Source organism: Pipistrellus kuhlii, unplaced genomic scaffold, assembly GCF_014108245.1.
Source record: "Pipistrellus kuhlii isolate mPipKuh1 unplaced genomic scaffold, mPipKuh1.p scaffold_m20_p_2, whole genome shotgun sequence".
NCBI lineage: Eukaryota > Metazoa > Chordata > Mammalia > Chiroptera > Vespertilionidae > Pipistrellus > Pipistrellus kuhlii.
This window is the reverse complement of record NW_023425515.1, coordinates 116,632,345-116,656,045: the sequence shown is the minus strand read 5'-3', so window position 1 is coordinate 116,656,045 and position 23,701 is coordinate 116,632,345. Positions and strand designations below refer to the sequence as shown.

At 43.0% G+C, this 23,701-nt stretch overlaps 1 protein-coding gene across 7 annotated transcripts in view; it reads right to left on the bottom strand.

Annotated features, from left to right (window-relative positions):
• HIVEP1 (HIVEP zinc finger 1) overlaps positions 1-22,940 on the bottom strand; it is a 145,969-nt gene extending 123,029 nt beyond the window's left edge. For 2 of the 7 annotated variants that reach the window (XM_045584273.1, XM_045584272.1), the window contains exons 1-2: positions 18,981-19,174; positions 15,864-16,006 (exon numbers count right to left, since the gene is read on the bottom strand). In XM_045584273.1, coding sequence (XP_045440229.1) covers positions 15,864-15,903 — 40 coding nt within the window. In that variant the 5' untranslated portion in view covers positions 15,904-16,006; positions 18,981-19,174. Of the gene's footprint in view, positions 1-15,863; positions 16,007-18,980; positions 19,175-19,230; positions 19,384-19,699; positions 19,809-22,783 lie in introns of those variants that run through there. The other 5 variants (XM_045584270.1, XM_045584269.1, XM_045584268.1 and 2 more) reach the window with 5 other exon arrangements.
• Positions 22,941-23,701: the final 761 nt, after the last annotated feature.

Below are 23,701 nucleotides of genomic sequence, written 5' to 3'. Positions count from 1 at the left end.
AAGGCAAAAACAAATGAATGGGACTATATCAAACTCAAAAGCTTCTTCACAACAAAACAAACAAGGCAACCAACCAAATGGGAGAAGGTATTTCCAAATGACAGCTCTGAGAAAGGGTTAATTTCTAAAGAACACATACAACTCAATACCAAACGAACAATCCAATTAAAAATGGGCAGAGGAACTGAACAGAAACTTCTCCCAAGAGGTCATACAAATGGCCAACAGATTTATGAAAAGATGCTCAACTTCACTAGCTATAAGGGAAATGCAAATCAAAACTACAATGAAATACTATCTCACACCAGTTAGAATGGCTATTATCAACAAGACAAGTATTAACAAGTACTTGAGTGGCTGTGAAGAAAGGGTGGGTGGGAATGTAAACTGGTTCAGCCACTATGGTAAACAGTATGGAGATTGCTGAAAAAAATTAAGAACTGAGTTACCATGTGAACAAGCAATCTCTCCCCCGCCCCCTGCAAAAAAAAATGTATTCAGAATGACATATGCACACTTATGTTCACTGCAGCATTATTCAAAGTGGCTAAGACGTGGAGACAACTGAAGTGTCCTTCAATAAATAATTTGGATAAAGATGTAGTAAATACATACTATGGACTACTACTCAGCCATAATAAACGATGAAATACTGCCATTTGAGACAACATGGTGGGCCTTGAGAATATTATACTAAGCAAAATAAGTCAGTTAGAAAAAACTTAAGAAGCATATCATTTCATTCATATGTGGGATATAAAACTGAAACTCAAGAAATAGATAACATTACAGAAGGTACAAGAGGAAAGGGGGTAGTGAGAGGTAAAGGGTAAAAGAGGCCAAAGATAGGGTGACGAAAGATAATTTGACTTTGGGTGATGGACATACAATGCAATAAACATATCACTTGAAACTTGAATGATCTTATTAACCAATGTTACCCTAATAAATTTAATTTTAAAAAATTAAAATATAAAATAAAAAGTAAAAGAAAATAATAAAATAGCAGACACAAATCCAACAACAATAATTACATTAATGTAAAAGGAATAAACACCCCAATGAAAAGACAAATTGTCAGACTGGATAAAAGACCTATTCCAACAGCATTCTGTGCATAGGAAGCAAACCATTGCTTCAAAGGAAAAGGGTAGGGAAAGATATGCCATGCAAACAGCAACCCTAAGAGAGCTAGAATTTCATAATTATATCAGGTAAAACAGATGTAAACAACCAACTTGACCTACGTGACATTTATAGAATATCCAGCTAACTGCAGCCTTGGACATGATTGCTTACATTATTTTTAATAGCCCAAACCCAAAATCATTCAGATGTTTAATAAAGAATTATTTTAAAAAGAAAAGAATGAGCCGAAACCGGTTTGGCTCAATGGATAGAGCGTCGGCTTGGGGACTGAAAGGTCCCGGGTTCGATTCCGGTCAAGGGCATGTATTATACCTTGGTTGCGGGCATATCCCCAGTAGGGGTATGCAAGAGGCAACTGATCGATGACTCTCTCTCATCGATGTTTCTAACTCTCTATCCCTCTCTCTTCCTCTCTGTACAAAATCAATAAAATGTATTTAAAAAATAAAAAGAAAAAAGAAAAAGAAAATAATAAAAAGAAAAGAATGATAGCAATGAATAATTCATTTAAAAAAATATATCTATAATAATAAAAGACTAATATGCAAATCTACACAACAACACAGCAGAACAAATGTCCGGATGACCTTTCGGATGACCATACTATTGACACGCACTGGCATCAAGCCAGCCAAGGCAGGTGCAATGCAATTGGTTGGCAGGGCCCCACCATCACCCCACAATCGCCTCACAGAGGGAGGCCCAGGCCACCCAGCTGGCAGTGCTGTGGCAGGTGGGCAGGGCCTCCTTCTGCGGGGCAGTCAATCTGGGGGCCCCACCATCAATCACCCCACAGAGGGAGGACCAGGCCAGCCAAGTGGTCACACGCCATGCTTGTCACTGTAAGAGGGAGGCAACCAGTGGAGGGGGAAGGAGTGGCAATACCGCACAGATGGCAAGCAATGGTGGAGGTGGGGCCAGGTGCCAGCAGCCAGAGGAAGAAAAGTCTTGATAGGCCCTGATGGTAGGCCAGGCCAAGAGATCCTACCTGAGGGGTCCCAGATTGTGAGAGGGCCAGGGCCAGGCTGAGGGACACCTCCCTCCATGCATGAATTTCATGCACTGGGCCTCTAGTTAAAAATAAAAAGCCAAAAAGCAAATCAGCAGTTGCCAGGGCCAGCAATGACCGTGAGGATTGACTATTAACAAACTCAGAGAAATGTTAGGAATGATGGGCATATTCTAAAACTGAATTGTGTTAAAGCCTACACAATGCTATAATCTAACTAAATAGCATTGAACTGTACACTTACAATGGGTTAAATTTCATTGCATGTAAACTATATCTTAACAAAGCTGTAAGAGGAAAAAAAAAATATTGTGCAATGATTTGACTCAGGCAATAATTATTGTCTGAAGACTGAAAAAGGCAATCCACTTCTTCTTGGAAGAGCATATCACCAAATACAAATTTAATGCAAACTCTAGCTCATCCAAGATGCTCATGTGAATGCTATTCACATTGTTAACACATCACTTACATGACATTAATTCCATCAAAACATAATGCATTAACTTAATTATCAACATACAAAAGGCCAAAAAATGCATTTAACCCCTCTGCCATGCAGTCACACATCTGCTTATACAGGCTAACTGAAGAGTTGTGGCCAGAGTGGCCCTTTGTTTTCACCTCACTTCATAACCACAACAGACTCTCCTTTCACAGAGAAAGGAAGCATGTTAACAGTTACTGAGTCTCATAGCACTTCTGAGCCATGCTAACACTGCCATGTATCAAACTACAGAGACTAATGTTCCCCCATGTGTCTGTACAGAACTAACACTGCTTTTAAAAGTATTTCTCAAAATACTTAGTTACCATGAACTCAATCAAGCCTATCCTTAACATAAACTTAAAAATAAAGTTAAAATAAGACCAGAACATAAAAATATCCCTTTTTCTACTTGCTCTCATCACGCGACCCAAACCACAAGCAACAAAGAATTACTTGGAGATTAAAGAAAGTATTGTAGGAAATAGAGAATTCAGACATACCAGAAATGTAATCATGTTCCCAAAAACCTAAGTTCAAACTGATGAGTTAGTAGCAGTTGTCACTCAGATGGACTATCCCTTGGTCATGGTCCTGCTCTCAGAACACTCATAGCTCGCAACGACAGGGCTGCCTCTGAGGAAGCATGTTTTAGAAGGCACTGCCCTCAAAGACGGCTCCATTTTCTGGAGAAAAATCCTTCACAAGCTGTTTGGTGTACAGCATCGTAAACCACTGCTTGCAATATTTTTCTGTCACTGTGATTTAAATCTGGGGGGGAGAGGGGGAGGGGTAAATTATAAAAAGGTCAGCACTCTATCTGAGGTAACAGCAAGCTCCCTGACAACTAGGCCTTTCGGTGGGGACCCACAATCTTGGCATTAATTTTTCTGGTGAGACCAAATCAACCTCTAAGGTTCTCCCTTCACTTTAGAACCACAAGCCAAGGGACTTCTTCCCAAACAAACCGGATTCCTTTGTCGTGCTTGGCAGGCAGCAGAGGCTCACATACTAAAGCAATAGCCCCAGGTTCCCCTGCATTTCATTCCTACAGTGTCCTCTGCAGAAAGATGGAGCTTTCTTACTTATTCCCAAACATAAAACTGTTTTTAAATGAGTAATCCAATTCTCCTCATTTTCCTAGAAGAAGTCAGTAAACTCTTTCTGTAAAATGTTAGGAAAGTAAAAATTCTAGGCTTTGCCCTGCCACTTGCAACCACTGAACTCTGCCTCTATAGCAGCCTAGACAACATGTAAATGAATGGGCGTGGCTGCATTCCAATAAAACTGTTTTTATAAAAACAGGTGGAAGACCAGATTCAACAAGTAGACTGCAGTTTGCTGACCTTGTCCTACAATAACAGCTATTTAAAACTAAAAAGAAAATTACAGATCAATATAACCTCGCTTCCAACCCCTGCCCCTTGTTCCCAACAAGAAACCAAATTCAAGTAATTTGCTCCAGGTTATATAGTACTCTTTTGCTGTTCTTTTCTTTTGTAGGAAGATGGTTTTTCTGGAAGAAAAAAAAAAAAAAAAAGACAGAGACTGCCTCATTCTTTCAACATACTAACCTATTTCCTGACTATCAACAAAACATACTCACTCAACATGGAGGTGTTACTGTTTTGTTTTTTTTAAATATACTTTATTTTGCAGGGTGGTTTTAGGTTCACAGAACCATTGAGAGGAATGCACAGAAATGTCTCTTATATTCCTTCCCCAACACGTGCATGGCCTCCCCCACTATCAGCATCTTCCACCAGAGTGATATATTTGTTACAACTGATGAACATACATCAAAATGACATCATCCAGAGTCTGTATTTACATCAGGGTTCACTGTTGGTGCTGTACATTCTATGGGTTTGGACAAATATATAATGACATATATCCCCATTATAGCATCATACAGAGTAGTTTCACTGCTCTAAAAACCCTCTGTGGGGAGGTCGTTTTTAATTTCAAAGGATTATAAGAAAGTTCTTGGTCTCTGACATTTCTTCTGTAAATACTCAACTTAATATAAAAGAATTCAACTTAGTAATTTTATAAATGTCACAAATAAAACTTACACATATCAAACATAAGATTTCCTTTCCTCTTCCTTAAAGTTTCAAGGTCATTGAGAAATCCATTCTAATCAAGCAAACTAGACCAACAGCCACTTCTTTGTGATTCCCCTCCATTCTTTCTTCTGCCTAAGTCTCAGAACAACTTATTTTCTCTGCCAATCTATCCTTTCTTTCTTTAAAAACCCATCTCAAAACTCTACTTTATGCAGGTGTTCACTGAGAAAACATTAATACCTCCAAGTATTTTCTGATTCCTTTTACCCCACCCAGTTTGGCTTTTTTTCTTTTCTTTTTTTTTTTTTTTCTCCATTGTTCCTTTGAGAATCCTATATTGTATTACCATATTAATATGAAATTATATATTTATTGCTTTATATTGCCCTTATATCTCCTTCATGTGTTTAGAGACGTATTAAAAACTCTTAGAGGCACGTATGAGGTTTTATTTGTAAGAGTATATTAGCATGTTCATTGTTTGTACAATTAAAATGGAAGACTAATAAAATCTAACCCTGATCCCTTAAAAGTAGTTCTTCACTTGCCCTTTATCTACATCTGAAATCTGGAAGAGTCCACACATATTTAAAATAGTACACTTTTTCTATATTCTGCACTTACTGCATGAGGAAAATTATAAGATGTTCTCTTCTATAATTTTATTTAGAATTTTTAATGTTTTCATATCAATTTTCCTAGAAATAGTTTCTAAGTCTTTGTGTCCCAAGTTTCAACTGTTATGCTGAGGCTCACATTTCTGCCATTCTCCACTTCAAACAAGACATCTCTACTTTCAACTATACATTACTGAGCAAATAGGTAAGCAAACATGATGGAACAACTATTTTCTCTCTCTTGAAGAGCTTGGAAATTCCCTTGATTGTCTACAACAGCAAATTCAACTTAGAGTAATGTATACATACACAACTCTGAAATGGAGTTCCAACAATTAAAGGCATAACGGGGTGGGGGAGGGGGGGAGAGTCCTTCAAATTCAGATCCCCTTAGTAAGTAATCTCAGCTCATAGGTGCCATGTTTGACAAGCTTTAATTCATAACTGGGATGAAGAGCATTTCCGGCTCTTATGAATCAGGAAAGCTCTTTCTACTGGCAACATTAACAAGTATAAGCTTAATAATTCAAAGCAAAGGCACCAGAGACACCTAGCTGTGGGAACCTGGGCAAGTAGTAACCTCCCCTTGCCTCATCCCCATGTTGATAAAATTGAATCAATAATAACCCCTATCTCACATGGTTTTTAGTATTAAATGAGCAAATATGAAAAAAGCACTTTGAATATGGCCTAGTGCACACACCTGTGAACAGCTTTGCTCTTTCCATTGCCATAAAAATAACATAACACAACTTTCCTCTTGCCACCAGCCTACAATAAACCAATCCTTTGGAAAGCAATATGATTTTTGTAATTCTAAAGACCATTTCACAAATACTATCTCAAACAAAATACAAAAAAAGTTGCTCAAAATCAATTCACCTAAACATCTCTGGCCAACTTTCTTATCTGTAGTGAGGAAGAGGAACTAAATGTCCTCCAAGGTTGTTCTTGGATGTAAAACCTGAGTCATTCTTTTGGAGAAGCATGTAAGGCACTAGCATCATAGAGAGAACTCCCTATCAGTTCAGTTCATTTTTATTTAAACTATCAAACACTGCCCCAATTTTATGTTTATCTATTTCTATTTGGATACTATAACTATTAAGCAGTTATATGATGATCTCATCTTTTTCCTTACCTGCCAACCTGAGTTAGATGCGAAGCACATATAAACATATTTCAAAATGCAAAACAAGTATATTTGAGTAAATTCACACTCTAATCATACAGGCATCCAGAAATATTATGTGTATATAAGCACCTAAGTACCACAAAAATCAAGCTTTGCATCAATAAAGCAGTTTCATACTTAGCAACTGCTATTCTAATTACATTGTAGCCAACTATTTTATCACTATATATTTTTTAATATATTTTCATGGCAGCATAGCCATAGAATATTTTCTAGAACAAAATTCATCATAGAAAATTTCTATGAACTTTCTGAAAACTTTTCATCTTAAAGTTAAAAAAAAAAGTCAGAATGAATGCAATGCTGTACCATAAGCCTAATGGTCAAGGCCTTCCTTCTGAAAGACTGACTGGAATATTGAAAAGAAAGTTTCTATGCTATAATGAATATGAATAATGGCTCATGGTATTACAAGGCACTTAATGTATTCATAAAATGTTTTTCACATAACACAGTCAACTTTAACCCAGACTTGTTCAAATTACATTACATTCTAAATATGGTGCTTAAAAACATATGTATATGATAGGAGATTTTATGCACATTATGCTTTTTTTCTACTTTACGGTGAGGTACTATTATACCTCCTATAATTTAGAACATATTTTGTACAAAGATGTTCTAAAATAAAATCATTGCTTTAATTATATTTCAGATTTGTTTTTAAAAAGAAAAAAGCATTTGGTTACTGTAATAAGCATTCCAAGAGCATCAAGTAAGCTCTCAATATGAGCTGAAAAATAATTATCTGGGGGAGGGAAATGGGAGGCTTGCTATATTAAAATTTTCTCCTATTTTTATCCTAGTCAACTGAATAATATCAACTATTTACATGATAGCTCCTAATAACTTCAAATCCCTTTTTCACCTACATCATCAAAGCCATTTTTAAAGTTATTGCTTATTTCCTTTCTAGCTATAGTCATATACAACTTTTTTTAAAATAAGCCCTGAGGTTCTTTTCTCTACAAGAGTTCTGACTTCTAATGTTTATTGCATGTAACATCATTATACTTAAAATCATTTTTCTTGGGGGGGAAAAACAAAATGTGCACTTCAGAAATAAAGGATATTTTTATCAGCATCAAAAAAGAAAAGAGTTCTGACTTCTCAAATCTCAAGGCTGTCAGCATAGAACTTCTGACCTAATATTCAAATGAAAAATAATGCATAAACAGCTGAAACTCTGCCTGAAAATCATCTAAATTAATCCTCTTCTACTCATAAACTGAACAAGCAAGAAAATGGAAGATTTCATTCAGTGTAGATGGTTTTACAAAACAATCACTGGGTGGGCCCATACATTGACAACAAATGAAAATATTCACATTAATCTAATTAGTGCTACACTCTGTTGGGTTTCTCTGGTCTTCACACAGGAGGCGGTGACCTACCGATGAAGAGAAGGTACCATCTCAGAACCTAAATAACAGTGATGACTAGTGCATTGGTCGGCAAACTTTCGGACCTCACAGACCATCAGTGGGTCCACCAATCACCAGTTGGCAACCGCTGTACTAGAGCGCTTCATTTCAACCCCCTATGATTGTGATATAGACATTTTTTATAACAGTTCAATAATAATCACAATCACTTTCCTGAGAACTAGATGCAGACAGAATATTATGTTTAACTTCATTCAATGTTGTCAAAAAATGAGGCAAGATCTGAATGAGCTCAGATGGACAAATCGAGAAGGCAGCACAATGAGTATGAGTTTTCCTTCCCAAATCATCTTTTTCCAAACCCCAATCCCCGAGTACTCAGGGCAAGAAAGAGATATATCAGTAATCAATGCTGAGTTCTTTAGGAAGCTTCAAAATGCAGATACAAGTTTTATACAGGTATTCCTCTCATCCTCTGTTTGCAAAGCATATGCAACGCAAGAGTTTGACATAAACCAAGTTTTTATAGAAAGTGACTACTCTATACTGAGTGTTTACCCTGTGTCAGGCTTTGTGCCAAGTGCTTTACTTGCCATGTCATCTAATCTTCACCCATTATCTTTAGTTTACAGACAAGGCAACCAACAATCCAGCTTGCCTAAAGCCACACAGCTAGTCCCTGATAACCTGAAGCCAAACACTTTACCATTATATTAATTAAAGTACTGAAGAGATAAGCTCTAGGAATCCAATGGCAAAAGCTCATAAAAAACAAAATAAATAATAACTACAGCATGTCCTTGAATAACCTCGTGTTATTCAAAGTTTTTTATTACAAATTTTTTTTTTGTTTAATCCTCACTGGAGGATAGTTTTTTTGTTGGTTTTAGAGAGAGGGGAAGAGGGAGAGCTAGAAACATGAATCCGTGGCCTCCCATAAGCTTGCAACCTGGGCATGTGCCCTGCCTGGGAATCAAACTCATGACCATTTGGTGCATGGGACAATACTCCAACCAACTGAGCCACACTGGCCAGGGCTTATTACAACTGTGATGAAATGCTACAGGAACTTAACTCTTGTTTATATCAATTAGCCTATGGTAAAGTCAGTTTCATTATAGACAGTTTTGCTAAAAGTTGCAGAACCTATTGAGGATGTTGTGTGACGGTTTATTGTACATAGTTTATCTGTTCAGGCAACTAAAATTTTGCATTGTAACAGGATTCTCAATCACTGGCTAGTAATTACTGGAAGAAGCATTTGCCACTCAAGGTTCCAAATGTAAACAAATTTCATGAAGAGAAATCTTTAACTCTATAGTTTGCTAAAGAGCTAACATAAATATTGTTTTGTTGTGCTCAGATAGATGATGAAGACAGTCTCTTTAGACATTTAATTTATACTAATAAAAAGGTAATATGTTAATTAGACGGGGAGACCTTCTGGACAAAGCCATGGTGGCGGGGCCGAGGCAGAGGTGATTAGGGGCAAACAGGCCAACAGGTGAGGGCATTGGGAGTGATCAGGCCAGCAGGGGAGGGCAGTTGGAGGTAAGCAGGCTGGCAAGGGGGCAGTTGGAGTGAGCAGGCTGGCAGATGGGGGGCATTTGGGGACGATCAAGCGGGTAGGCAGAGTGGTTGGGAGTGATCAGGCAGACAGGCAGGTGAGCCGTTAAAAGCCAGAGGTCCTGTGGGACTGGGCCTAAACTGGCAGTTGGACATCCCCCAAGGGGTCCCAGAATGGAGAGGGTGCAGGCTGAGCTAAGGAACACCACCCCCCCTCCCGCACGAATTTCAAGCACTGGTCCACCAATATCCAGATAAAATGATAAACCTGTAGGAAAATGATTATGATGCAACATCAAAAGGAGAGTAAGACATCTTGTAGACACAAGCAATGGAGGGCCACTGCATGTTGGCGGAGGTACGAAAGGGGGATAAGAAAATAGGAAAGGGGGAAAAACACTCAGAGAAGTGAAATCTTCTTTGGCAGAGAAAACTCCCACACAGAGTAAGAAAACAGAGTGGAAATGGAAAGGGGAAGAGAGACTTTCCAGAAAGAAGAGCAAGCACAGCAATGTAGGATTTGCATGCAAAGCTCCTGAAGGGGCAACAACTTTTCATCAGAAAGACTGGAGAACATGAAGGTCAAACTATGGAAAGTCTATCCCAGACAAACTAAGGATTTTGGACTTCATCTTATAAGGCACAGGCGTCCAGAGACCCCACACGTGGATGCTGGCTATGTTCTGATCACACTAAGCGCTACTTCTAGCACTGTAATAAAGCTGCCTCTCAAGGGAAGAAAAAATAAGGTTTGTTTGTTTTTTTAGTTTTTGTAATGTGTTCAGAGCTAAATGCACTCAACCAATAAAAATGAAAAACTATACCAAATCTCAAATACATTTTTCAAAAGGTTAATATTTAGTTTTCCACACTGATGTCCAATCTTAAAGCAGATGAGTCTTTGAAACCCTAGACCCAAATTCAACTAAAATAGGGAACACCTTTTTTCCCCCAAAGCTCTAAAACATATTCGCAATGATGCCTGACACAGGACAAAAAAAAAAAACCTTTATCTAAGGGGACTGACATGGAGCCCCTGCAAATCCCCAAGTCCTCCATCCTGTTACACAAGACTGCAAGCACAGACTTGGAAGGCAGCGGGGGACTAGTGATCAGTAAGGAATGACTGCTGCTGCTCGCTCCACAGCCACACATGGGCAGCCCTGCAGTTTGCCACATAGTGTGTCCTGGAGACCTCCTAGTTTTAACTCTGAACACCACCTGCTTGTCTCATGCTCTTCTGAAATTCTTATCCAACCTCACAAAGGACATGCCACCTGAATTATGTGAGCAGGCACCAAAGACAAAGGTTTCATCAGTTTTATATGGCTACGGGTGACAAGATTAGAATTCAGCAAACCACACTCCTACAGAATGCCCATCAAGTCTAACTGTTCTCACTTATGCCCCAAATTCATATCCTCCCTTGAACAATACAGTTTCTCTTATGCTCTTCCACTAAAAAACCTCTATCAGGGAAGTATAAACTTCATCTCCTTATGGGAGCAGAGCATGGGCATGCCAAATTTTAAATCCATGCAAGTTCTCTATACTCCTCCAGGACCAACCTCTACATTGTACTTTTTACTCGCATACTACTTGAATATATGAATACACACATGTATATTGGGTCTAGTAATAATTAATGTCGTTTTTAAACATTCGTTTAAAATCTTGCTTGGCGTTGACTTGTATTGACATAACCTTCAAACACGTGGTATCTACAGAACGTGTGAAGTGCAATTAACAAGTTTTGCTTGAAAAAGTTTGTGTTTGGTTTGGTTTCTGTTGCAAAACTAGGGCTAAGAAGATGGCGGATGAAGAGCATATTCGGCACTGCATGCTTTACGAGTTCCAATTAGGAAGAAAAGCAAGTGAGGCTGCAAAAAACATCTGTAGTGCTCTTGGTCAAGATGCAGTTAGCGCCAGAAAATGCCAGCGTTGGTTTGAGAAATTTCGCGAGGGAAATTTTTCGTTAGATGACAAGAGTGGTCAAGGCCGTGTGTCCAATTTTGATCAGGAAGCTCTTCAAGCTCTTTTGGTGCAAAATCCTCAAATTACCCAACAAGAGTTTGAGACAACTTTAAATTGTTCACAAAAAACAATTTCCAATCAATTGCGTGCACTTGGCAAAGTCCAAAAGTTTGGAAAATGGGTTCCTCATGAGTTGACCGACAACAACCGTAATCAAAGAGTCACAATTTGCAGTTCGCTCCTCTCTCGTCAAAACCGTTTGCCGTTTTTAGAGCAAATTGTTACCAGAGATGAAGAATGGGTGCTGTATGTTAATTTGAAAAGGCGGCCTCAATGGTTGGACAAAAATGAGGCTCCGCAGCCCATGCCAAAACCTGACTTGCATGCGAAAAAAGTGATGTTGTGTGTTTGGTGGAATTTTAAAGGAATTCTTCATTATGAACTTTTACCATCTAGCCAAACCATACAAGTGCAGTGTATAGTGCCCAATTGGAAAGGTTAGCCCAAGCTTTAAGAGAAAAAGAACCCGCGCTGATTAATCGGAAGGGCGTAATTCTTCACCACGATAACGCACGACCGCATAGTGCAAGAATCACTGCTGAAAAACTGCGCCAGTTGGAATGGGAAGTTCTCCCTCAACCTGCATATTCTCCTGATATTGCCCCTTCCGATTACCATTTGTTTCGTTCTTTGCAAAACTTTCTTCTTGGAAAAAGATTTAATAATGAAGAATGCCTCAAAAATGCATTGACCGAATTTTTTGCATCAAAATCACAAGAATTTTACAACAGAGGGATTAAAATGCTTCCTGAGCGTTGGGCACAAGTAGTAGAAAACAACGGCAACTATATTGCTGATTAAATTTTGTTGTATTGTTTAAATAAATTCGATTTAAAAAAGTATTAGAAAATGACATTAATTATTACTAGACCTAATACATATTTTTCCTAAAGTAAAAATCATATTCCAGAAAGTTACATGATGTTTACCCATGGTTTTGCATATCTAAAGGATTATACCAAGCCCAGCTGACAAACCAAGAATAAATCAAACAAAAATCAGATTTTTGAAATTAAAACTACCATTGAAACATAATAAATTATAATCTCGGAAAATTTTTAAAGTATAAATCTTCTATTACTGACCTAATTACCAAACACAAGACAAATACTTCTCAGACTATTTTCCAAGGAAGCCAAAAATGAGGCCATGTGTTTAAGGAAAGCCTCTAGGGACAGCATAAGCAGTACGAGCAGTGCACTCATCACAGCAAACTGGCTGGGACGGACTCGCTCTGTCTTCTGGTTTCCTTTCTCCCCATTTCACAGTTCACTTGATGAGCTGGGTCTACTGTAAGCCAAAGCAGTGGGTCACCAGTAATACAAAACAAACAGGATATTCCAACTGTCAGTGACATACAAAATAAATGCTTAAAAAATTCATTTTAGTAGCTAATGTTTCCCTTGCTTTAACCACCGAACTGTGCCTAGGAAGAGTCCTCAAGCACATTTTTAGAAGGAAAGTGGAAATTTTTTTTAAGTCACACCTTAGCACTTTCTTACCTTTGTTTACCAGATTTTTCCAACCAAAACAGCTTTCCATCATTCTTCTCTGTCCAGTGAGCTAACCATCTGGCTCAGTTACCTTCCCTTCCATGAAGTCTGCCCCACCCCAGTCAAGGTGACCCTCCTCTGGGTCTAGTGAGGCTGCAGGTCTCACCAACATGGCTTTGGTAGGATGTCCTGTGCTCATCTACTCTGATCTCTTTCCAGATCTTTATTCTGGAAAGTCTCGCTTTCCCTTTCCATTTCCACTGTTTTCTTACTCTATATGGGAGTTGTCTCTACCAAAGATTTCACTGAGTTTTTCCCCTTTCCTATTCTCCTCTCCTGTCCCCTTAGCCCCCCACACAGTGGACTGAGAGTTCATAACTGCCTTAGTCAAGCAACTTTCTAAACTCTTGCTAATGGGCCAGAATCCAATTTATTTCAAGTTCTCTTAGAAAACTTTGAAAACACCACAAGTTTACTATTAAAAGGTTTAACTACACATACTAAATTTTGACTCAGTTTTGATGGACCTTCAGGATCTAACTCCTCCTAATTCTCCTACTCCAATCTCCTACCTCTCTTCCTCTTCCCTCCCCCTCCCCTGAATAAAACTTCTTATGCACTAGTAATGGAGAATTAAAACTACCATTGAAGCATAATAAATTATAATGCTTCCACCCTAGCATGAAATGCACTCACCCTACCTTGTCAGTGTCTTGGGCAATTTCTCAGTTCAGATGATACCTTTCCTTCCCTAACTTACCATCCTGCCCCATTCCAAAATGGTCCCCCACAGCCAGGGCAAAATATGATCCCCTATCTCTGTGCCACAGCCCTCTGTTCTTCACTCACTGTGGTAGCACAGTTCTATGGTTACCTATCCTCCCCCCACCCCACCTTTCAATTCCATACTCTTTTCAGGACCCAAATCTGATTACCATGTTATCTCTATCACCTAAAACAGTGGCACATGAAAGTGTTCCACAAATATCTGTTGAGTTGTATACCTATTTGAAACAGAAAGGAAAAGAGTCTGTGGCCTAAAAATATGCACTTCTCAGGATAGTCATGTTACCTAAGTTATAAAGTACAACTGGCCCTTGAACAAAGCAGGAGTTAGGGGCACAGACCCACCTCCTCCCCGCCCAGTCAAAAATCCAGGTAACTTTTTACTCTCCCAAAACTTAACCATTGTTGACTAAAGCAAAACCAATAACATAAAGAGCTGATTAACACATTCCGTATGCATATGTACTACATACTATATTCTTACAATAAAGTAAGCTCAGAAAAGAAAATGTTAAAATCATAAAAAGAGAAAATAATTTACTGTACTTATGGAAAAAAAATCCTCTGTAAATAAATGGAGCCACACTGTTCAAATACAGGTTGTTCAAAGGTCAACTGTATGTATTTTAAACATAAAAAACATTTAATACTCATGACCAAATGAATAATACTTCCAGATCAATCATGCATTCATTCCTTCAACAAATATCTGTTTTTCTATCAACTGCCACGAGCTGTGCTGGCCAGAGCACCCGCTGGCCTGGGTGCCTTGGCACATATTAGAACAGGGAGCCCTCTCTGGGCAGACGAATCACAAAAGCTGGCCCCAGGGCTCCAAACGACCACTTCAGGTGGCACCTGCGGGTGTGGAGGCCCGGCCTACAGTCATAAATGAGAGAAAGCCCCTACTTTCTGGAGCTCAGATTCTAGTGAGAGAGAAAGGCAAATATGTGGTTCAATTCCAACATTTCCTATATGTCTCTGAAAAATCAGACTTTGACACACACTTTACGTTCTCAGTTTAACCCCTCACCTCATTAAACACGGGTACTATACTCATCAATTGGAACTTGGGCGGAGGCAGCCGCCTCTGCCAGCAGAGCTCTGGTACTCTTAGGCAGCACACAGCACTGTTTCCAGATCCAAGCAGGCCGCAAAACTGACCACATTTTCAATTATCACTTTCTGGGCGACTGGTCAAATTTATTTCACCAAGAACATTTTAACTTCATCTGTTTGATTTTAAAATCATTCTTTACCTTGTATGTGCTTGAGAATTTTTTTTCTGTAATAATAAATATTTTATAAGACATTTAACTCAGTTTGAAATTATTTGCATTAACAGTTCATTGCTTGACACTACTACACTCTTATTTACTAAAGTAAATATAAAAGATAACTGCTATTCCCACTTGATAAAACACATTTGAATAATACAAAACATTTTTAAAAATAAGCTAAGTTTTCTAATATTAAAATTTCTCTTCACAGGTAAGGGGAAACACTCATTTTTGCATCTGTGTATAAAATATATATTTTATACATATTTTTGACCAATTGCTTCCTCAAGAAAAATATGTCAGTTTTACTCCAAGTCCTGCAAATAATGGTCTGAGTTAGTGTCAACTACAGCTGTCTTCACTTCTTGTTACTCTGCCGTACAGAGTAGTATATACAAAAATAAATCTCAAAAGAAGTATGGGGTAAGGGTAAAAGAAATCCATCGTGATCCAGATGGCAAAGAATATCCAACTATTCATTTCAAATTCCTCAATCCAAATATGGTTCCTGTTACAAGATAGTAAGTCTCAGACTTTAATACCAACATCTAAAGGTTGGAAAGGCATTGTTATTTTGTTAAATTCAATTACTTCGTTTAACAAGTGTTTGTTAAGCAGCTCCTAAGAAACCAGAATTGTGCAAGGCAAGTGGAAATGAGCAAGAAAATGGAACCAGTGCTCCTGGAGCTCACTATCAAGCAAGGTCAAGATCTAATGAGCTGCCATTCCTGTCACCAAATACTTTGTTATAAGATTTACTAGCCACCTGACTTCTCTTTAAAGCAAATCTTACCTCTTAGGTTTCTGGGATGAATCTGCTTAGTTCGAGGCATCTTCTTTGATTCAGGGGCCCTTTTTTCTTCTTGGAAATTGTAGAAGGAGTAGGTCACAAAAAGGTAGCTCCATAAACTTAATGTCCATCAATTAATCCATGTGCTGAAAAAGAAAAAGAAAATCACAATTCACTACCATCAAAGGAAAAAAACACTTCAAAGATAATGGCTTAATATACAGCACTATCCTAACTAAACTCAACAAAAGGTAACCAAACTGGAAACTGCTGCAAAAGGTTATTTACTAACTTTTAATTAAACATAGGACACATCTTTTTGTCAATGTGGGCTTTCTCATCAAGAAAACAGAAAAAAATTATTTTTCTCTCTTTCTTCCCCTCCCCACTTGCCTCCATTCCCCTCAACCCACTAAGTCAGCAATTTTTCAACCAGTGTGCCATAAGAAGTTTTAAGCCATCAATACCAGACTATTTAGTCTGGGGCACTGACCTCTTTTCCCTTAGATTATCCAATAAAAATGATAACAGCCAACACAAACAAACACACACACACACACACACACACAAAAAAAAAAAAAAAGCCACAATGTACCATTATCAAAGAGTGAAAAATTCACTGAATTGTGTTTTAAAGTAACATTACCAGGTACAATTAAAGAATAGCATCAGCTATAAAAGAGGTATGCTGTATACGGTACATGTATACCCAATCAGACATTCTCATTTCACTGTTAATTCAGTTAATGTATGTGGTTACTCCCCATTATTCCAGTTCTTCCTTCTATGCTACTGGTAGGACTGTACTTTCTGCCTCTCTTGTGTTTAGCTAAAACGTGTGACCAGCTCTGGCTAATGACCTGAGAGTGGAAGAGGCATACATTGCTTCAAAGATGGAGCATTTAGTTACAGAAGCAAGATCCTCCAGAGCTCCTTTCCCTCTGTCATGGGACAGTCACAATTTCAGCCACTACATCAGACACCACAGAGCTGAACTCCCAGTAACCCAACATGCTCATAGAGCGGAAGAGAGAGACCTTTGTTGTTTTAAGTCACCAAGGTTTGGGAATTTATTTGTTATTACAGCATAATCTACTCTGTCCTGACTTAGAACATTTTAAAAACAATGATCTGAAATATAAAGTCAAGGGAGTAATAATCTAAAACATATTTATCCTCCCTAATTCAGCTTCCTGGCCTCCTCTTCCACAAAGTCCTCAAGAATCATTGAGCTAAAATTTTAGTTTTAACTTCCTACAATATGGCTGATAAATGAAGAACATTATTATGATGTTAAACACAAAATTTTTCATCATTAAGCAAAGACCAGAAATAGAATAGGAATACTTTGTTTAAAACTTCTGTTATATCCTGTACTATAGAAGAAACAAGAGAATACTTATTGAGCACCTACTGTGTGCCTATATATTTTCTAAACATTACCTAATTTAATTCTAATAACTGGTAAGGTAGCTATCACTTAGCCACTTTATAGATAAAAAAAAATTACTAGTAAGCTGGGGAGAGGTTAACTAATGTGTCCATGGTCAGCCACTAAGGAAACTGGCGCCATGGGACTCGGTTACTCCGGTGCCTTATTTCCTCCGTGGAGATAATATCTATTGTCGGGTTTTATTTAAGAGGCTGGGTAACACAAGTCATGACTATATATTTTGGTGTCAAACCAGTCTAGCTTCAAAGCTAGGCTTTACCCCTTACTGTGTAGCCTTGTTCAAGGTACTTAACCTCTCCAAAGATCAGATTTCCCAACTGTAAAACTAGGGAATGGCATCCACCTCATAAGATATAAGAGCTAAATAATCCCCCTAAACACTCAAATATTAATCATGCTTAAGAAAGCCTATGTGGAAAAGACTAAATCTAATATATATACCCAGGATATGGTTAGAGAAATTTATGGTTTCATTGTAACAGAGAACAAATAAAAAGAAGGCTACAAAAAATCTTCAGTATCACTTCAGTATATTAACCCTGATATGGCTAAATGTGGGCATTGCCAAAGATATGTGCAGTATTTTTAAATGCATGGGGGAGAATATAAAATATGATGGTCCAATATTATGTATGTACCACATCTAACACTCCGCTAAATTATCTACAAATATATGGTTCTTCAATTCCCTGCATTAATGACATCCACCATTCAATGCATGAAGCTTCTGATTCAATAGAAAATTTAGAGACAACAGGGCCAAATAAATTCCATGCTTAAGTACGTTTTCTGTTAAACTTAAAGCTCTTCTTAAAAATAACAATAAAATTGAAGCTTTTAAATGGTCATATTTGGAAGTTTTTAAAGCATGAACTCGGACGGTAACAGTCACATGACTCCCCCAAGACCTGGAGCTTAAAATGTAAAATATGCAAATTTCCAATCAGTAACAGCTTTCCGCTACCCCCTTCCCTGCCTACCCACTGTCTCTAGCTGTCCATCCCTCGTTGAAATCCTTGTGGGAGGGGAACAGTGGCTATTTTCAAATACTACAGCAGCACTGTAGCGACCAGGGCCAGTGACAAATCATTCCTTTTCGGGAAAGAAATAAATACCACATGGAGCAAAAAACATGACATGATCAAAAAGCGTAAAGACAGTTGCAAGGAGAAAAAACATGAATGAATGTGGAGGGCGGAGCCTGGGAAAACCCCTCTGCAACGCTGCACTGAACAAAGCACTTCGCACGCCAGGAGGAGGGGGGAGAATGGAAGTGCCAGCTCAGGAAGGAGCCCCGAGCGGAGAGGAGCAGGGGGACGGCGAGCAGAGGCGAGCGCAGCTGCAGCCCTGAGCCTCCTCCTCGCCTCCAGCGCCCCCTCCCCTCCGGCGGCAACTCCTTCCCCAGCCCGACCCCAAAGGAGCCACATCCGACCCGCGCCCAAACCCACCGCCCTCTTCCCAACTGCGGCAGGCGCGTCCTCTCAACCCGGAAAGAAGCTGCCCAGGTGGCTGGGAGTAGACAGGCACTTGGAGCAAAGAACGAAAGGAAAAGAGAGCCACAAAGCCGGGAGGTTGGGAAGCCGAGGCCTGGTCTCGCTCACCCCCCGCCCGCTTGCAAAATGCGTCTGCGGCCGGAACGCGGGCCGGGAGGCTGGCTCCCTCCGTACCTGCTCAGCTCGCAGGACCGCAGCTCGGGCTGCTCGCGCGCGACCAGGGCACCCAGAAGTGGCCAGCGCCTCCCGCACGGAGCCATCCCCTCTGCAAGGTCGGCGGTTGCACACACACACACACACACACACACACACACACACACACACACACACGTGCCCCCCGCCCACGGAGGGGGACGTGGTCCTGCCCATCCCGCCGCTCCCGCCGCCCTCCCCGCCGCAGCGCCCCCGCCGCGGACCCGCGAACCTGCTGCCTGGGCGCCGGGCGGCGCGGCGGCCGCTCACCGGCCCCGGAGCTGCGCTGCTGATGGCGGCGGCCGGAGCCCGGAATCGCCGCGACCCCCGCGCGGCGGCGGCGGCGGCGGCGCCAGGGATGCCTGCTTCACTTGACAACCCCAAACACAAACATAACCTCCTCCTGCGGCGGCTCCGGCCCCCGCCCGCTCCGCGCCGCCGCCGCCCAGCAGCAGCCGCGCTAAAGGCCGGCGCCCGGCGCCCACACCGCCCGGAGCTGAAATATTAAACAGGGAGCCGGCCGGGGGGCGGGAGCGCGGCGCGGACGGGCGGGGGCCGCGGGCGCCGAGACGGGAGCCGCCGCAGCAGCCCCGCCGCCGGGGGCCGGACGGCGAGGCGGGGGGCGCGCACCGGCGAGGCCAGACGGGGCGGGCGGCCCCCGGGACCGCGGGGCCACGGCGAGGAGGGCGGGGGGGCTTTACCTCTCTCCCCGGACCCAGGAGGGCACGGAGAGCGTCTTTGGGGGCGGCGGGAGGAGAGCCGGCTGGGCGGCGCAGGGGAGGGAGGGCGAAGGTCCGAGGCTTTCCCGGGGGTGGGCGGGGCCCCCGGCAGGGGATCCCCGGGGGCGGGAGCGGGGCGCGGCGGGCTGCGCAGCGGCGGGGGAGGGGGCGCCCCTGGTGGGGACTGGGGGGCAGCCCTGCGGGGGGGAGAGGACGAGGGCCGGGGCGCGGAGGCCCAGCTGGACAGCGCGGCCCCCAGCCCGGCGTGGGACACGGGGAAGGGGGTGTGGGGGGGGTGTCCCGCTCCGGCCGCGTGGAGCCCGGAACCTCGGGTCTCCCCGGCGGGGCGGGCCCGGGAGCGCGTCTCACCCAGTGGCCCGCCCGCGGCTCCGCCCCGCCGGGCCGCCCGGGGACGCGGAGGGGGCGGAGAGCGGCGGCGGCGCGGCCCGAGGGGCGGGGCGGGGCCAGCGGGGGACCCGAGGGGCGGGCGCCGGGTCGCGCAGGCTCCGGGGCGGCGCTCGGCGGGGGCGGGGGCGGGCGCGGCAGGTCACGCGGCCCGGGAAGGCCCGGTCGCGCGGTCGGGGCCGGTTGGTTCCAGAAAGGGGCGGGGACGGGCGGTAGTCCCCTGCGCCTCCCGGCACGGTCCGCAGCAGGATGTGGGCCGGTCGCTGACGTCACGGGGTCTCCCAGCCCCGCCCCCCGCCGGGCCCGAGGGGGGGTGGGGAGGGAGAGGGGGGCACCCCAAGGGGGTTTCCTCGGCGACGCGCGGAGGGAAGGGTAAAGTCATAGCGAAACTTGAAACTCATTAACTTTGAAAAACAACTTTTAAGAACAGCGGGCCCGGGGCCGGGGTGCGGGCTCGGAGGGTGAAAGGGGCCGGAGGATCAGCCCAGAACTGAAACCTCTTTGGCGGCGGATGTTCTATTAAAAGGCGGAGGAAAGCCCAGGTTATTCCAGAGGCCGCTCCCAGCCCCGGGGGTTCCCAGAGCCCGGGCTTAACCCTAGTCCGCCCGCCCGGCCGCCGGGCAGGAAGAGGAGGGGAGATAAGGTCCAGAAAGCGGGGTGCAGACCTGGGCAGGGAGCCTGCAACAGGGACGCCGGGCAGAAGACATGGGCAGAGGGAGAAGGGGGAAAGGAAGTGATTACCATAAACCAGAGTTTGACCCCGGCTGCTTGAAAGCGATAGAGGAAGAAGGAGTGGGAATTCATGGAAAATAAATCAAGAGGGGCCGGACCATGCTAACGGACGAAGAAGGTTATCTGGAGATAGACCTCAAGACTGTGAGGAGTTTGGGGATCAGAAGTTCTACATGTGCACCCGAGGAAGCAGGCAAAGGAGACTGGTTTAAGGGGCCATGCAGAACTTGGGAGGAATAAAGTAAAACAAAAATGTTGATGCAGAGAGATTTCTCAGATTAAACCAAACTGCTTTCCCCTTTTAAGGAATAAACACGCTAAACGACCATACGCCCACTTCACTAGGCAAACTTGAATTATGTTCCCTGAGGCTTCCATAAAGAAGTCTGGGTTTTTCCTGCTAAGGTTCACCCCTAAAATCCCCCTGAGGAAATCCTATCTCCTGCTCATCTGTGCTAAGGAAAGCTTAATGCTCAAGAATGGGAATGATTAAAAATGGAACACTCACTGATGGCGAGCTTGCACCCCAAATGTCATGTACAATGGGGAACATGCCTATTAAAACCTAACTTTGGTCTTAAAAACAAAGATCATCCAACAACTGCCTAAATTTGAAATTTTGTTCAGCACAATATGCTTCCAATCTTGCAGTGAAATAATGCAGTTTTTCACTTTTGATGTGAGGTAATCATCTCATAAAATGAAATCTAATGCATTGCAATCACATTATGTTAATTATGTTATAAGCATGTAACATAACTTCCCAACTGGGTAAATAAAAATAAACATTTACTTACACGTGAAAGTATACCTAATCTGTCAGAAGGTAAAGATTACGGTAGCTCCATTATTATTAATTCTACTTTGTGTAACTTGTTAAGTCAAAAATGGTAATTGAGTGAATATAATTTAACCAAATAGTTGTTGAACATAAACAGAAATGCATAAGGGATTTGGCATTGCTGTGAACTTTCTAACAAACATGCAATTTTGTCACTTCAATTGTTAAACAACTTTTTTATTAGATTGCTCACAATTTAATTCTTCTGGGCAATAAATCAATAGTGAACTTTCCTTTTAAATGTTTACAATATTGAACAGCTTCCTATTTTCTATTTGTGAATCAACTTTCTAAATGCAATTTCTTTTCCTAATTTTGCCTCCAGTTATAACTTCCTAGTGGTCAGAAAGCAAGGAAAGCCGGCTACACTATAAAGTAGTAAATTTCAGCTTGTTTTGTGGCAAATAGTTTCTCAAATTGTATCTTATAAATGGAATGTGGAGAGGAAACATTTTGAAGAAGACCAATGTGATGGTAAGGAGCAGTTTGAACTGTCAAAAATTCTGTTCCTAATGGGGGTGGTCATCATACTCTATTAAAAAAGGGGTGCGCCTTGGGGCCCATTTCTCTGCCTGCACCCCGACTGGCCAAGGGAACTGTTTTGGAGCCCCTTCTAGGGACCGGGGCTCCAGTGAGGGCAGTGTCACTGAGAAGTTGCACACACGTTTTCCTCGCTGAGCAATTCTGGGGGAGACTGAAGTGCACCTCGAGGCTGGTCGCCGGGCCCCGCCGTCCCACCGCGTCCACCCGGCTCCGCGCCGCCGCCGCCGCCCGCGCGCCCCCGGCCCGGGTTCCCACGCGGCCGCCCGCCCGGCCCCGCTCGCGCTCCCCCCTAGCGCGGCCCCGGCCCCGGCCCTCCGCCCCGCGCGGCCGCTGCGCCTCCGCCACGCGGAGATCCCGGAGGTTCCTCCCCGGCGGCCTCCGGGTCACGCCGCCGCCCGTCCCGCCCTCCGCCCTCCGCGCCGGGCTTTCCCGTCCACCGGCCCAGTCCCCTCCTCCGCGGGCCGACCCGGCGACCGTACCCTCCCGCGCACCGGCCAGCTCTCCCCAAGCCAGACGCCAGACAAAAGATCCAACAGGAAACTTACCCCGAACTGCAACGCACAAGTCCAGAGCTCCCGGGGCTCAACTTTTAATTCTAAAAACAACAAAAGCAGAAACCAAAAGCCGCCTAGGTTGGAAGGGGCGTGAGAGGAAATGCTAGGGGGAGGCGCTTGGTTCCCCGGCCGCCGCGCCCCCTCCCCCCGCCGCTCGGGCCCCCGCCTCGGGCTTTGATGTTATCGACACCGCCCACGTGGGCTCCGACCGGGGCTCCGGGCCGAGCACCGTCTACAGAGGCTGCACTTCACCCGCCGGGGTGAGGAGGAGGAAGCAGGTGGTCATGGCAGAGGAGCGAGGGTGCTTAGCCCGGCGGAGAGAAAGGGGCTCTGCCTGTCTTCCCCTGGTTACCTGGACCGAGATGAAGGATCCTTCTAGCTACGTTGTAGTAATCCTGGAGACTTCACTTCCCTCCACTGTCAGCACACACTCAGAACAGGGTATATTGTATGTTTCCTGAGTATTGTATGTTTTCTGAGTACTGTATGTTTGGCTGTTAGAGCTCAGTTTTGAAAGTGGATGTTATTTCCCTTCTTAGATAGACCTGCGGCCTTGGAGAGGGGAGAATATACCTCTGAAGGAAATGAACACCGCAATAGCCTGCCATTCCTATAGGGCACCCTCCCCCTCACGTTATGGAAAGCTTGTAACTTGTTGATTTTATCTTAGCTATTTGGACACTAGCAGAAACTGGATATATTTCTACGTTAGATTAGCAGTCTCAAAACCATCACAAACAAAGCACTAACAAAGGGTGTGTTTGTTTGTTTTTTTTCTTGTTTTTTTTCTTTTTTTTTTTTTTAACAGATTAGTAATCAAGAAGGATTGCACTGTCTGCCCTTAAGTCCTAACTATTCATCCACTTGATGCCAACACCAGCCTGCGTTCAGGCCTTGCCCTCTGGGAGT